The 15,234-nt window shown below is 39.5% G+C and overlaps 1 protein-coding gene across 1 annotated transcript; it reads left to right on the top strand.

Moving 5' to 3' along the window:
* Positions 1-14,352: 14,352 nt before the first annotated feature.
* On the top strand, positions 14,353-14,868 carry LOC149390210 (uncharacterized). The gene has a single exon (XM_089619711.1). It carries the CDS (start codon positions 14,353-14,355, stop codon positions 14,866-14,868), a length of 516 nt encoding a protein of 171 aa, XP_089475837.1.
* Positions 14,869-15,234: the final 366 nt, after the last annotated feature.

The following is a 15,234-nucleotide window of genomic DNA, read 5'->3' as shown; positions in this document are numbered from 1 at the left end:
ATATATACACAAACCCTTCGCATCAATTGGCACGTGCCCAGCCTTACGTTACGTCTTTGACTTGACCTCCAATTTGCTTATTTTTGACGTGATTCGATTGCCTAAACAACTTTCATCAAATGATATTAATTCCATTGGAAGTTTCTAACCGATATTTAATTTATCACCAATTTTTGTAAGAATATATATATATATATATATATATATCTCCTATATTATAAGTACGTATCGTTATTTACTGTTCATCTTATTTTGTCCAATCAAATTTATTCATCTGGGCAAATGAAAGACTGTTAGTTGTCGCGCAGTTGTAAGCTTACTCATAGCATAAACAGCATGAACGGTCGACACGTTTGTCGATGCTTATTCCCAATATCTAAACTTCATTTTTTTTGTCTGATACATCACAGACTTCTCCATTCTTCCTCACCGCCTCTCTCCCTCACCTCACCTCACCGCTCTCTTTCTCTTCCTTCCTCTCTCACCGACTCTCGCCCCCTCTCTCCCTCTTTCTCTCTCTCACCCCTCTCTCCTGAACAACGCCGCCGCCCTTTCCCCTTCTTCCTCTCTCTCATCCGCTCCCTCTCTTTCGTTCTCTCTTCCTCTTCCCGCGCGAGCGCCGACCCCGACCCCGACCCCGACTGCGCGCGCGCCTCTGCCGACTGCGCGACCAGCGACCGGGCGCCGCCATCTCTCCCTCGCCTGTTGTCTGTCCTCGCGCTCACTCGACGTTCGCCTCCGACTCTAAGCCGCTTCCGCCCCCTCGCCGACCTCTGCTCTGTCCTCGCTGACAACGCCGCTTCCGAATCTCGGTCGCCCGATTCCGCTGTCTTCGTCATCGACTTTCAGACTTTTAGGTTTGTAAATTAGGAGTTTTTAAATTGTTATTTCTAAGGTTTGAAATTGCCATCTGATTTGGGGAATTCCGAAATCGTGGTTGTTTGGGTTGATTTCGTTGGTGATGAGTGCGAGATGCGGAGAGCTCGGCTTGATGATGAGAGCTCGCTGTGGAGAGCTCGAGCTGGTGATCTCGCTGTGACGAGGTTGATACGGTGAGGTCGTTGTTGATAGGTGGCATGTTGTCAATGGTGCCCACAAGAAGAGTTGTAGTCTTTATTTTGTACATTTGATGTAATAAAGTCTCATGAAGACTCTTGCTTGTAATTGCCTATCTATTCATTAATAAAGTTGAAACGTTCATTCATTCTTTCTTTGTTTGAAGATTTATGATAAAACCTTAGTCTTTTAGTCCATAAACAAACTTAACAACTTACGAAGAGACAAATGTAGATTTGCATGAACAAACTCTTCGTAGTTTGCTTAAAACGATATATTCGCAATCTTAGGGTCAAACGACTATTGACCTCAGTATGATTGTTAGAAGAATCTATGATGTCTGGTGATGAGGCATTGAGAGTTAGGGACTCGATAGTTCTTCTAGGTATCTTCCGAAGGTACTGAATTGACCAGTGCACTTCTAGAGACAATATAAGAACAAACCATTTAACCTCTTATGTCTCGAAGTCACTATGTATGAATTGCATCCTGCTTACCTTAATCCTGAAATGAGACATGCCATTTCACACCTTAGTATTCTCATTTGAGAAAGTCAAAGTTCGGACTCACTATGTGATTCCGAACAAGGCCTATTGGTGAAGTACTAAGTTGTGAGTCTGTCATGAGTAACTTTGTGAAGTTCTCATAGATATGGAATTCATGTACAAGATTGCTGAAATGCAATGTATGTCACCTCATGCTTTGTTCCTTTGGAGTGTGAATAAATGAACTGGCCAGTGTCCAAATTGAGTCCTGACTCTTTTGGATGAAACAATGTGACTTGTTAACTCCTCGTCAATACATTGTTTCTAACTTATTTACAAGCGACAAAGGAGTTGAGGAAATAACAGCTAGAAGGGTAAAATGGTAATTTAGTAAATCCCGACTAGCTGATGACATTCATAAGGGTAAACATAGATAATATTCAGTGGATCCGCTCATCATAATTAGGTCAAATTCTTGAGTAGAAAACAAATTCATTTGAACCGAGATATTTTCAGTGTCAGCTCTTTAGTGGAGTCAGTTAGCATTAAGCTAAACTTGGAAAAGGTTTGTGAACTTTTGAGTCCAAGTGTTTAGCTCAAGCTTTGTTCATTTGGGTCCATGAGGTCACTGTCACGAATCACATCGATAGGAATAGTTAAACTGGAAGCTAAGTCAAAACAAGAACGAAAATAGTCAAAAGGGTATATTTGTCTTTTGAGACATATGATGAAATGAATGTCAATAAATTTTTTGACAAGTTCATTTGATGACTTAATGTCACTCGGCCATAACTTGATTATTGGGCCTTGTGAATTAATTTCATTTCATAAGAATTTTATTGAAAATTCTTAATGGGCTTTTCTCATGTTGTCATGAACAAATGAAGAAGCTTCTAGAAGCTCCTTCTAGATGAGAATAGGCGCCCATAATACCCAAGGAAAGAGAGTTTATTTTGTGCATAAATGTATTTAGATACTTGCCAAAAGAAAAAGAGGAAACAAATTTCCTCCAAGAGGAAAGTGGGAATCGGCCAAGTGAGAGACAAGGCAAGGCCTTGAACAAAATAGGAAACAAATCAAGGCTTCTAGAAGCCTTGTGTTGGCCGAGTGTCTCAAAGGGAAAAAGAGGAAATTGCTCATGAATATGTGATATTCTATAGAAGAGGAAACTACCTTATTGAAGGTGAGACCTCTCCTATAAATAGGAGCCTCATTTCCTCACATTTGATTCATCCTAGTTTAAGAGATTTGAGAGACTCTCTCTCTCTAGAACTTTGGCCGAAAATCCTCTCACTCTCTCTAGTTTATTTTCGATTTTTTCTTGTCTTGGCACCTAGGTCCTCACTCGACCTAGTGTTTAGCTCTGCGACTTCAAGACTTGTTCTTAAGTCGTAGTGTTTAAAAGTGCCCACTCACTGATTCCTTTTATTTCGAGTGATTTAGTGATAGAAACTTTCGTGGTTGCTCGAGGTGCCGAGGAAAGAAAGAGAGACGTGCTGCGAGGGGAGACGAGCGTTGCAAACTTTCCAAAAGCTTCTTCAAAGTTCAAGCTTCAAGAAAGGTTAGTAAACTCTTAGCTCATATTGATTTTTAATTACATGTACTTGCTTCTTTGTCTAGGTTAGTAAAAACTGTTTTTACTTGAAAAGAAATTTTTTAAAATTCCGCCGCTTCCCGAAGCGTTTAATCTTTTTCTTAAACCCTAGATCAATTCCAACAAATGGTATCAGAGCTATGGTCAAAGATTAGCATGTACATGTTTTTAAAATTATGAGCTTGAAAATCGTTTTCGAAAGTTTACTATTTTTGTGACTAGTTAGAATTGTTATCTTAGATTTTTTTTTAATTTATTGCTCATGTCTTTAAATTAAAAAGCATGTTGATTTTCTATGAGTTTGGGATGTTTTTAAAACACATTAGAATCAGTTCTAAAAGTTTTTAATTTTTTATATTGAAAAACGTGTTTTAAAAGTTTGAGAAATTTCGGTAAATTTTGTGACTAGTTACCTTGTCTTTCTAGTTTCTTTTATTTACCGTATTCGTTTTATGCTTGTTGTTATTTCTTTTATATCATGTTATTACCTTGCTAATAAAACACAAATAAAATCTTTAAACAACATCTTAAAACGTTCCGTTACACTTGATTCTTTTTCGCACCTAAAAAGGACCAAGCTTTAATTTATTTCTTTTTCTTCGAGCTGTAGTAAATCCGCATTAAAAGTGGCATAACTCTCTGCTCAGAAATCGAAATTTAATGATTCTTGAATCAAATTAAAGCTCTGTCTGTCTTCTGTCCAATGCCACCAGTTTCGGCTCAAAAGGACATCGGAGCCGTCAGATATGGCGATTTTACTCCGAGGTGCGCGGCTGTCTGAAACTCCAGTTTTTAGAAATCCGGATTTTCAAACCCCTCTACCATGAGTTATAGAACTCTAATGAGAAAATTTTCTTGAGCAAAAATGTTTTTCATATGATTATAAACATGATGTGTAAGATTAAAATGTTTTGATTTTTGAAAGTTTAATTGAAATTGAATTTTTACAAAACTAGTTTGAATTTTGAAAAACCGTTTTCACTTTCAAACTTGAAAAATATTTTGTCATCCAAATCAAATAAATTTTCATAATGTTTTCAAAACTATATCTATATCACATATGTTCAAAATCTATATGCTCTTGAAAATTTGAGTGGGAGGTCTCCTTGTAGACAAGCCGAAAAATAAAAAGATGTGTAATCTCAAACTTTCAAGTGTTCGAGTGAGTTGAAGTTCACACTTCCCTCACGCACTTTCCCGAAATAGAAAATAGGAAAAGATCGAGTATGTACCTTGTGCCTTTATGCACTAATATTGCTCTGAACATGTCGATCTAGGATTCTCTTCTAGTTGTCCGCTCTGTCGCTCTCTAACTAGGAAATCTGTTTCCGAAATTATAAGAGTCGATGAACCAACTCCAAAAACTAAGTGGGAGGGTTATATTCGTTGTTTGTAACCCACGATCCCCAACACTAATGAAAGATGCAATAACGTGGGACTAAGAGCCGATCTTGCGACCCTCACTTAAATGTGAGTACTCCAAGGCGTTATTGCTTCGATCATTGCTCAATGAGCTACGTCCGAGAGTGATGCAATGATGACAAGGCCTCCCCTTGCGGGATTGTTTTTCAAAAGCTGATCTTTTGGACTAAGTGGTTGGTTACACACTTAGGCTTAATCCCTAGTAATCATCCCTCGAGGCCCTGCGAAAGGATGTGAGTGATCAAACCAATTTACAAGGTGGCTAGTCAAAATAGATGTATTGACATCTTGGCTTAGCATTAATGATGTGTCATTTACTTATAAAAGGAGATTTTTTGCGGCCTTCTCTTGAGGGAGTAAATTATCGTTTGGTTTATAACACCTTTGGATTTTATAAAAGTCTTAATAAAACTTAAATCCTAAACCAAAGACTAATCATAAACTTGTTTCAACTTATATAGGCAATATGTCTCTCAACCATCTCTCTATCTTTCTTTCCTCGATCAAACTCGAAAACGAAAACTACGTAGATTCAAAACGTAACCTCGACATAATACCTACCGTTAACAAGCACAAATGGGTACTCACCACCCTGTGTCCTCCTCTGACGAATGATGATTCAACTCAAGAGGACAATGACGCCTTAGCGGCCAGGCTTCGATCCGATGAGATTGTGAGGTGCTATATCTTGGCATCTATGAACAATATGCTGAAAGAGCAACATCGTGACATCGAGACTGCCGCTGACATGCTCTACAATCTCCTTGAGATGTTTGGAGGGCAAAGGCGTCAAACAAGGCTACAAGCAGTCCGACAGTTTATGAACTGTCATATGCAGGCTAGGACTCCTGTTGGAGACTTCATGATACTGATCATTAGGTTTCTGAATAAAATGGAAATCCTAGGATCTGAGATTGATGGGAAGAATATCATAGATATGATCTTAGAAACTCTCCCGGCATCTCTTGATACCTCCAAGATGAACTACTTCATAAACAAGCTAGAGTACACTGTTACCAAGCTTATGGAGGAACTTCACACTGCTGTAGGTCTCACTAAGAGAAAGAGGAATCAAGGAGAGGCACATGCTACTGAGCACAAAGCCTCCGCCTCTAGAATTGAGAAGGGACCTTACAAGGCCGATAAAAGGAACTGTCCTGCCAATCTCAAAGCAAAGGAACATAGTATTGTACTAGTTACCGAAGCATGCTTAGTAGCTAATAATGTATCAACATGGATTCTTGACTCCGCTGCTACTAACCATATTTGTTGTTCCTTGAATGGTTTCAAGAAAACCAAAAGCTTAGAGGAAGGCGACTTCTGTTTCAAATGGGGTGATGGGAGCCTGGTGTCCGCAAAGGCTGTGGGATCCATGACGCTGTCTTTTGAAGACCGCACTTTAAACTTGAATAATGTTTATTTTGTTCCTACCTTTGGGAAGAACTTAATATCCGTTGCTCGTCTTCGTGATCAAGATTATTGTTTAAAGTTCATTAAGAATGGAATTCGTATTTCGTTTCCTGATAATTCTTTTGTCACTGATGCATGTATGAAGAATGCTCTTTTCTACATCTATCCCACTAAACTTTCTCTTTTAGACACCGAAATAGATAATGATCTAATAAGGGAGCCAAAGAGGATCAAACTTTCTGAATCCTCCGATCTAACAAAATCAACATACCTCTGGCACATGAGACTTGGTCATATCAGTCTAGATAGGATTAAGAGACTTGTGAGGGACGGTCCACTCAAAGCCTCTGCAATAGGTTCACTACCTATTTGTGAATCCTGCATAGAAGGAAAAATGACTAAGCGACCTTTCTCCGATAAGGGTCGAAGAGCCACTGAGTTGCTGGAACTGATACATTCTGATGTATGTGGTCCGCTCAGCTAACAGGCACGTGGAGGATACGAATACTTCGTTACCTTCACCGATGATTACTCACGATATGGGTTTGTCTATTTGCTCAAACACAAATCCGAGACCTTTAACGTATTTAAGGTCTTTAGGGCTTTAGTGGAAAAGCAAACTGGCAAAGTGATCAAAACCCTTCGATCCGATCGAGGTGGTGAGTATATGTCTGGAGAGTTCGATGACTTTCTTAAAGAAGAAGGTATCGCTTCTCAGCTTACCGCACCTGGCACACCTCAACAAAACGGAGTGTCAGAGAGAAGGAACCGAACTCTTATGGAGATGGTTAGATCAATGATGAGTTACTCATCACTCCCTCCTTCCTTTTGGGGATATGCCCTTGAAACAGCCGCCTACATTCTGAACCAAGTTCCGTCCAAAACGGTTCCTGGTACTCCTTATGAACGATGGACTGGCCGTAAAGTGAATCTTGGCCGCATCCGAATTTGGGGTTGCCCTGCACACGTGCTGAGGCAAAAGACTAGCAAGTTGGCTAGTAGGTCAGAATTGTGCCTGTTTGTGGGATATCCAAAGGAAACCAAAGGTTTTACTTTCTATAGTCCCGAGGACGATAAGACTTTCGTTAGCACGAATGCTCGTTTCCTTGAGGAGGACTTTATGAAGGATGCGAAACCTAGAAGCAAAATTGTGCTTGAAGAAAAGTTGGGTGACGAAGCTTCTACCTCATCTGTAAGAACTGTTCTTACCCCAACTGAAACACAACCTAACTCATCAAAATCTCGTCAAGTAGTACTTCGACGTAGTGGGAGGGCTGTTCAACAGCCTGACAGGTACATGTCTTATGGAGACTCTCTTGTAGCCGTCTCCGACATGGATGACCCTGTTTCCTATAGCCAAGCGATGGCTTGTTCTGAATCAAACCTTTGGCTTGACGCCATGAAAGTTGAAATGCACTCGACGTATGTCAACAAAGTCTGGAAACTTGTAGACCTTCCTGAAGGGATTAAACCCGTAGGGTGTAAGTGGATATACAAGAAGAAAATGGGTCCTGATGGGAACGTCGAGACGTTCAAAGCACGACTTGTGGCGAAGGGTTATACCCAACAAGAAGGGATTGACTATGAAGAAACCTTCTCGCCAGTCGCGATGCTTAAATCCATCCGCATACTCCTATCCATAGCTGCAGCTCTCGACTATGAGATCTGGCAAATGGATGTCAAGACAGCCTTTCTGAATGGCAATCTTGACGAGCGCATTTACATGGCTCAACCAGACGGTTTCGTGGATAGAGGTCAAGAGACCAAGGTTTGTGAGTTGCTTAAATCCATTTATGGACTAAAGCAAGCATCTAGGTCATGGAATATTAGATTCGATGAAACTGTAAAGAGCTTCGACTTTGAACAGTCAATAGATGAGCCTTGTGTTTACAAGTTAATACACGAAGGCAAAGTTGTGTTTCTGGTACTATATGTCGATGATATACTACTCATTGGTAATGACGTGGGTAAGTTATATGAGGTTAAGGTCTGGCTAGCAAAGCAATTCGATATGAAGGATCTAGGAGAAGCCGCATACATTCTGGGAATCCAAATCTTTCAAGATAGGAAAAACCGGACCCTGTCGCTCTCTCAAGCATCTTATATTGATAAGGTGATGGATCGCTTCTCGATGCAAGACTGCAAGAGGGGTCAAACACCCTTTAGGCATGGAGTTTCACTCTCTAAGGACCAGTCTCCCAAGACTGCACAAGAGATTGAAGACATGAGGAAGATTCCTTACGCCTCTGCCGTAGGAAGCCTCATGTATGCTATGCTTTGCACTAGACCTGACATCTGTTTCGCCGTTGGCGTAGTTAGTCGTTTCCAATCCAACCCTGGACCCGAGCACTGGATTGCTGTTAAGCATGTTCTTAAGTATCTTCGAAGAACTAGGAACTTGATGCTTACATACTCAGGTACTGACCTGACTATGACGGGATATACCGACTCCGATTTTCAAGCGGATAAGTATTCCAGGAAATCTACTTCGGGATCTGTGTTCATCCTTAATGGTGGAGCTGTTGTGTGGAGAAGTATTAAGCAATCTTGCATTGCTGACTCCACAATGGAAGCAGAATATGTGGCTGCTTGTGAAGCATCCAAAGAGGCTGTATGGCTTAGAAAGTTCCTTAAGTATTTGGAAGTTGTTCCAAACGTCGACGAGCCCATGACCCTTTATTGTGATAATAGTGGGGCTGTCGCTAACTCAAAGGAACCTAGAAGCCATAAGCGCTCTAAGCCTATTGAGAGGAAATACCATTTGATTCGAGAGATCGTGCAGCGCGGAGACGTGGAAGTGAAGAAGATCTCAACGGTGGACAACCTCGCAGATCCATTCACCAAGGCCCTAGCGAACAAGGTCTTCGACCAACATCGTGAGGGATTAGGCATGAAGGACTACACACACGTTCTTTGAGTCAAGTGGGAGTTTGTTGTCAATGGTGCCCACAAGAAGAGTTGTAGTCTTTATTTTGTACATTTGATGTAATAAAGTCTCATGAAGACTCATGCTTGTAATTGCCTATCTATTCATTAATAAAGTTGAAACGTTCATTCATTCTTTCTTTGTTTGAAGCTTTATGATAAAACCTTAGTCTTTTAGTCCATAAACAAACTTAACAACTTACGAAGAGACAAATGTAGATTTGCATGAACAAACTCTTCGTAGTTTGCTTAAAACGATATATTCGCAATCTTATGGTCAAACGACTATTGACCTCAGTATGATTGTTAGAAGAATCTATGATGTCTGGTTATGAGGCATTGAGAGTTAGGGACTCTATAGTTCTTCTAGGTATCTTCCGAAGGTACTGAATTGACCGGTGCACTTCTAGAGACAATATAAGAACAAACCATTTAACCTCTTATGTCTCGAAGTCACTATGTATGAATTGCATCATGCTTACCTTAATCCTGAAATGAGACATGCCATTTCACACCTTAGTATTCTCATTTGAGAAAGTCAAAGTTCGGACTCACTATGTGATTCCGAACAAGGCCTATTGGTGAAGTACTAAGTTGTGAGTCTGTCATGAGTAACTTTGTGAAGTTCTCATAGATATGGAATTCATGTACAAGATTGCTGAAATGCAATGTATGTCACCTCATGCTTTGTTCCTTTGGAGTGTGAATAAATGAACTGGCCAGTGTCCAAATTTAGTCCTGACTCTTTTGGATGAAACAATGTGACTTGTTAGCTCCTCGTCAATACATTGTTTCTAACTTATTCACAAGCGACAAAGGAGTTGAGGAAATAACAGCTAGAAGGGTAAAATGGTAATTTAGTAAATCCCGACTAGCTGATGACATTCATGAAGGGTAAACATAGATAATATTCAGTGGATCCGCTCATCATAATTAGGTCGAATTCTTGAGTAGAAAACAAATTCATTTGAACCGAGAGATTTTCAGTGTCAGCTCTTTAGTGGAGTCAGTTGGCATTAAGCTAAACTTGGAAAAGGTTTGTGAACTTTTGAGTCCAAGTGTTTAGCTCAAGCTTTGTTCATTTGGGTCCATGAGGTCACTGTCACGAATCACATCGATAGGAATAGTTAAACTGGAAGCTAAGTCAAAACAAGAACGAAAATAGTCAAAAGGGTATTTTTGTCTTTTGAGACATATGATGAAATGAATGTCAATAAATTTTTTGACAAGTTCATTTGATGACTTAATGTCACTCGGCCATAACTTGATTATTGGGCCTTGTGAATTAATTTCATTTCATAAGAATTTTATTGAAAATTCTTAATGGGCTTTTCTCATGTTGTCATGAACAAATGAAGAAGCTTCTAGAAGCTCCTTCTAGATGAGAATAGGCGCCCATAATACCCAAGGAAAGAGAGTTTATTTTGTGCATAAATGTATTTAGATACTTGCCAAAAGAAAAAGAGGAAACAAATTTCCTCCAAGAGGAAAGTGGGAATCGGCCAAGTGAGAGACAAGGCAAGGCCTTGAACAAAATAGGAAACAAATCAAGGCTTCTAGAAGCCTTGTGTTGGCCGAGTGTCTCAAAGGGAAAAAGAGGAAATTGCTCATGAATATGTGATATTCTATAGAAGAGGAAACTACCTTATTGAAGGTGAGACCTCTCCTATAAATAGGACCCTCATTTCCTCACATTTGATTCATCCAAGTTTAAGAGATTTGAGAGACTCTCTCTCTAGAACTTTGGCCGAAAATCCTCTCACTCTCTCTAGTTTATTTTCGATTTTTTCTTGTCTTGGCACCTAGGTCCTCACTCGACCTAGTGTTTAGCTCTGCGACTTCAAGACTTGTTCTTAAGTCGTAGTGTTTAAAAGTGCCCACTCACTGATTCCTTTTATTTCGAGTGATTTAGTGATAGAAACTTTCGTGGTTGCTCGAGGTGCCGAGGAAAGAAAGAGAGACGTGCTGCGAGGGGAGACGAGCGTTGCATACTTTCCAAAAGCTTCTTCAAAGTTCAAGCTTCAAGAAAGGTTAGTAAACTCTTAGCTCATATTGATTTTTAATTACATGTACTTGCTTCTTTGTCTAGGTTAGTAAAAACTGTTTTTACTTGAAAAGAAATTTTTTAAAATTCCGCCGCTTCCCGAAGCGTTTAATCTTTTTCTTAAACCCTAGATCAATTCCAACATGGCAGTGGTGAGCTCATTGTGACGAGGTCGAGGTGGTGAGCTCAATGATGTGTGCACAATGTGTGCCCAGTTCGGAGTGGGCCGAGGTAGATTGCGAACTGAGGACGAGACGAGCGTGAGACACGCTGACGAGATGACGAACTGATGGTGAGACGAGCTGACTTTGTGATGGTGAGATGAGCTGATGTGGTGGTGGTGAGACTAGAAGACATGGTGATGAGTGCGACGTGCGGAGAGCTCGGCTTGACGACGAGAGCTCGCTGTGGGGAGCTTGAGATGGTGATCTCGTTGTGACGCGGTTGATACGGTGAGCTCGTTGTTGGTAGGTGGCAGTGGTGAGCTCATTGTGACGAGGTTGATGTGGTGAGCTCGTTGTCACGAGGTCGAGGTGGTGAGCTCAATGGTGTGCGCTCAATGTATGCCCAGTTCGGAGTGGGCCGAGGTGGATTCCGAACTGAGGACGAACTGACGAGATCACGAGCTGATGGTTAGACGAACTGATTTCGTGGTGGTGAGACGAGCTGCTGTGGTGATGGTGAGACGAACTGACGACCTGATTTCCTATATTCCCCCTCAAGCTTGATTTGGTATGATGCAGAAATCGAGCTTGGATTGCACAGTTCGAAGAGCTCGTCAGCTTTAACTCCATGTTTCTCGTCTTTGAATGTGACTTTTAGTATCACCAACAAATAATATAAGCGTATTTAGTGGTTCCTTTTTCCCCGAGATGTGTGAACTTTGGTTTCCTGTAGCAGGTTTAAAAGTCCAACGCACTTGTCATCGCTGTGACATTGCAGGATTGTCAACACCAGTTTTACTTCAAAATCTTACTTCCGCACATGAACAAAATGTCTGAAGAAGGTTAGCCGTTATATTTTCGAAGGTTTTGTTTTTTTTTTTACGGTGCGCTTTGATCACAATTGTCAGTCTTTTACTATGGTTTAAGTGTTCTTGAAGGGTTTAAGTGGTATGTTGTTGTCCTTTTTAGGATCGGAAGATTCTATACCGTCGGCTACAATACTAGCTTCATATCGCGGAAAATATAAAAAGGTTTGTTTATGGTTTTTCTTTCTAAACTACTCTCTTCAACGGTTCCAAAATGAGCACCATTTAGTATACATGTCTTCTACATTCAGAAATCATTTAGTTGTGTTAAATTAGCCACCTCTTATAATGACGTTCATCAAAATAACTGCTTTCGTATATTTTCTGTAGCGGAAACTCCGATTCTCTGACCCTCCATCAATCGTATCGAAATGTATGAGTGAGCGTAATCTTGGCTTACAGAATCCTGCATATCAGCCCTTCGATTTAACTATGTCTTTATTATTTTACGTCTCCCATCTTTTTAATATTTCGACTTATATTAGTTGTTTTTTGAAGCGCCGACTGCATACACATTTTCTTTTCCCTATACTTAATAAGCAGGTAATGATGACGCATCCACATCTGACGCTATTCGTGAATCCATTTCTTCAGAAATGGTGTTAAGTACCTATTTAGGCTTGACCACTACCCGACCTTTGGAAACGGTATTACACAAGACACATTTACTGAGTTCTGTCCTTTCTGTTTTCACCTTTAAATTAGATTACTCTAAATAATAACCCCATTTCGTGCTGTGTCTATTTATTTTTTTCATTCTGGTGTAATTTTAGATTGTGAATGTTTTCCAACGACATGTGAAGCCGCCTGAGTAATTAAAACTTTGCCTAATATGAGTTCAGCTGTCTATTATAATTTCTTGAGTCGTTTTAGTTTAACATAAAGAGAGTGAAATACCCTCATTGAATTTCAGTTTTTGGGCTATTTATTTACAATAGATTTTAAAAAAAAATTATTTGCTTGTGTTACTAAGTATTCCAGGAAGCCTAATGAATTATTTTTAAAGGTAATTTCAGGTATCATGTCTTCTTAGGGCTATTCTGATTTGGAGAAAGCTGTGATCAATAGGGAAAAACCCCCTTTCTTGAAAGGAAGAACTTGAAATTCTTTTTCCTTTCCCCACCCCCCCTTTTTTTTAACCACTACAAAGAAGTTGTTTCAGCTGCGGATCATAAGGAATTCGACCAGCAGTCTACGTTTTGTTTTGTTATTACATTAACAACTTAATGTTTCGTTACAGCAAACTCTTCCAGTCCTATCAACCGCACAGTCACATCCAAATGGTAAATACACGGTTTCCTATATTCAGCTTACACCATATTTCCTTTCCGCTACACGCTTTTACAACTTGTGTTCATTTTACGTAGCTTACTTTTACTATCATGTTGGTACAACAAATTGTAGTTATTCCTGCTTACTAACGTAATAAATACGTACTGCAGAAGCGCAGACTTCTACTGACACCACTTCTGAATCTGTTCCTTCAGAAACGGTACTGAGTACTTTTCTGACGTTGAAGAATAAGCACTCTTCCATAAAGGTACTAAAATGCTAATTGATCGGGGATCAAATATATTTTTAGAATAGTATATAGGTTACCAACACTTGTTCCTGCATTGTTTTCACATTATGTATTTTCCAGGCAAATAATAAATTAACGACGACATGCCAACGGCCTAAGGTCCCCTACATGTCTGCACGCCAATTATTCTTCGCGCGAGAGCTTCCGGATATAGAGAGTAAGTCAGTATGAAATCCAAATCTCTTTCACGCTTTTGGTGTTCTAATCTTGTTTTCACACTTGTTCGATACAGCTATCTATTTAGGATGCATATAGTTTGTTTTCTTAGTACGTGATTTCTCTTCCCATATTTATAATGACATATTTTTAGTTTCTTGGCTGTGTCGTTTATATTTTGCAACTTCGAAACTTTTGCACCCTCTTACAAAAAAGGCTTTCTACACTTACATAGTCGATCTGCTGCTGCTTTTATCAATTCTGGATTATCCACTTTGGCCAGTCACAGATAATTAGGATATAATTTTATCCATGTTTCTATTTCTTTTATGAAATACTCTATTTTAAATACTGATTATTCATTTCATTAAAAATGTGTACACAGATATCCACGTTGATCCCCTATTTCGAGGTTACGAATTACCAAAACAGCCCGTGGTTTTGACAGACCGACGAACTTGTTCTTTCTGTGACGCTGTAAAATTCCAGTTTGAAACCCCCACCTTTTGTTGTTCATCAGGAGAGATACGTTTGATAGTTCATGATTCTCCTTCGACTCTGTTAGATTTATTTTGTGGCTCATCAGTAGAATCAAACAATTTTCTTCAATAAATACGTATTTATAATTCAAGTTTCGCATTTAGTTCAATGGGGGTTCATCTTGATGAGAACTTATTACGTCAGAATAGTGGTATATATACTTTCCGTGTTCAAGGTCAAATTCATCACTGGATAAAACCATTGAATCCTCAACACCAACTTCTATCTGCACTACAGTTGTATTTTCATGATACTGACTACGAGATCCAAAATCGTCAAGGATTTTCTGGACTATTGTTAACGGAAGTGCTTGAGAAACTACGCTCCGTTCTTACTGTGAATCCATACGCTAAGTTTTTCAGGACATTGATAAATATTTCTGATTTTAAGGACTTCTCAATAATTATAAAAGATAATCCTGGACTTGATCAACGTGTATTTAATGCACCATCTGTTTCTCAAGTAGCAGCCGTTTGGGTCGAAGATAATTCTGCCAGCGACCGTACATACAGAGACATCATTGTTCATGGCCTAGATAATCAAACACATACTATTGGTTATGATTACGGTTGTTATGATCCATTACAATATCCTCTTATATTTCCGTACGGTGAAATTGGATGACACGTTTATATTGGCCGTACATTAAATCGTCGAAATCAACCGCCGCCTCCTAATATTCATGTTCAAGATTTACTTCTTGCAGAGCAAGCAGGTGATGTTCGTTCTCTAATTTAAATAGTCAGTACTATATTTAAATAGTCAATTCTACACTATATTATATATGTCTCTTTCTTCTTGTCTGAATTTTTTACTTGTGCTACAATCAACTCATTCACCGCAACATGAAATTAATATACTTCACTCAACGTAATAATGTCCTCCCATATTCATTTTCTTTGCCAGGTTGCTCTAATCAACAACAAACTCCTAGAGTATCATGCCGTGATTATTATTGTTACAAACTCCAAATTAGACCGAATGAGCAGT

Source organism: Urtica dioica, chromosome 7, assembly GCF_054948205.1.
Source record: "Urtica dioica subsp. dioica isolate 48M chromosome 7, U.dioica_male_clone48M_v1_H2, whole genome shotgun sequence".
NCBI classification, from domain to species: Eukaryota; Viridiplantae; Streptophyta; class Magnoliopsida; order Rosales; family Urticaceae; genus Urtica; species Urtica dioica.
Note: the sequence above shows the minus strand (reverse complement) of the source record. Positions and strands in the feature narration are given on the sequence as shown.

Coding starts and splice junctions, on each gene's coding strand:
- LOC149390210 (XM_089619711.1), top strand. CDS start 14,353: ATGGGGGTTCATCTTGATGAGAACTTATTACGTCAGAATAGTGGTATA.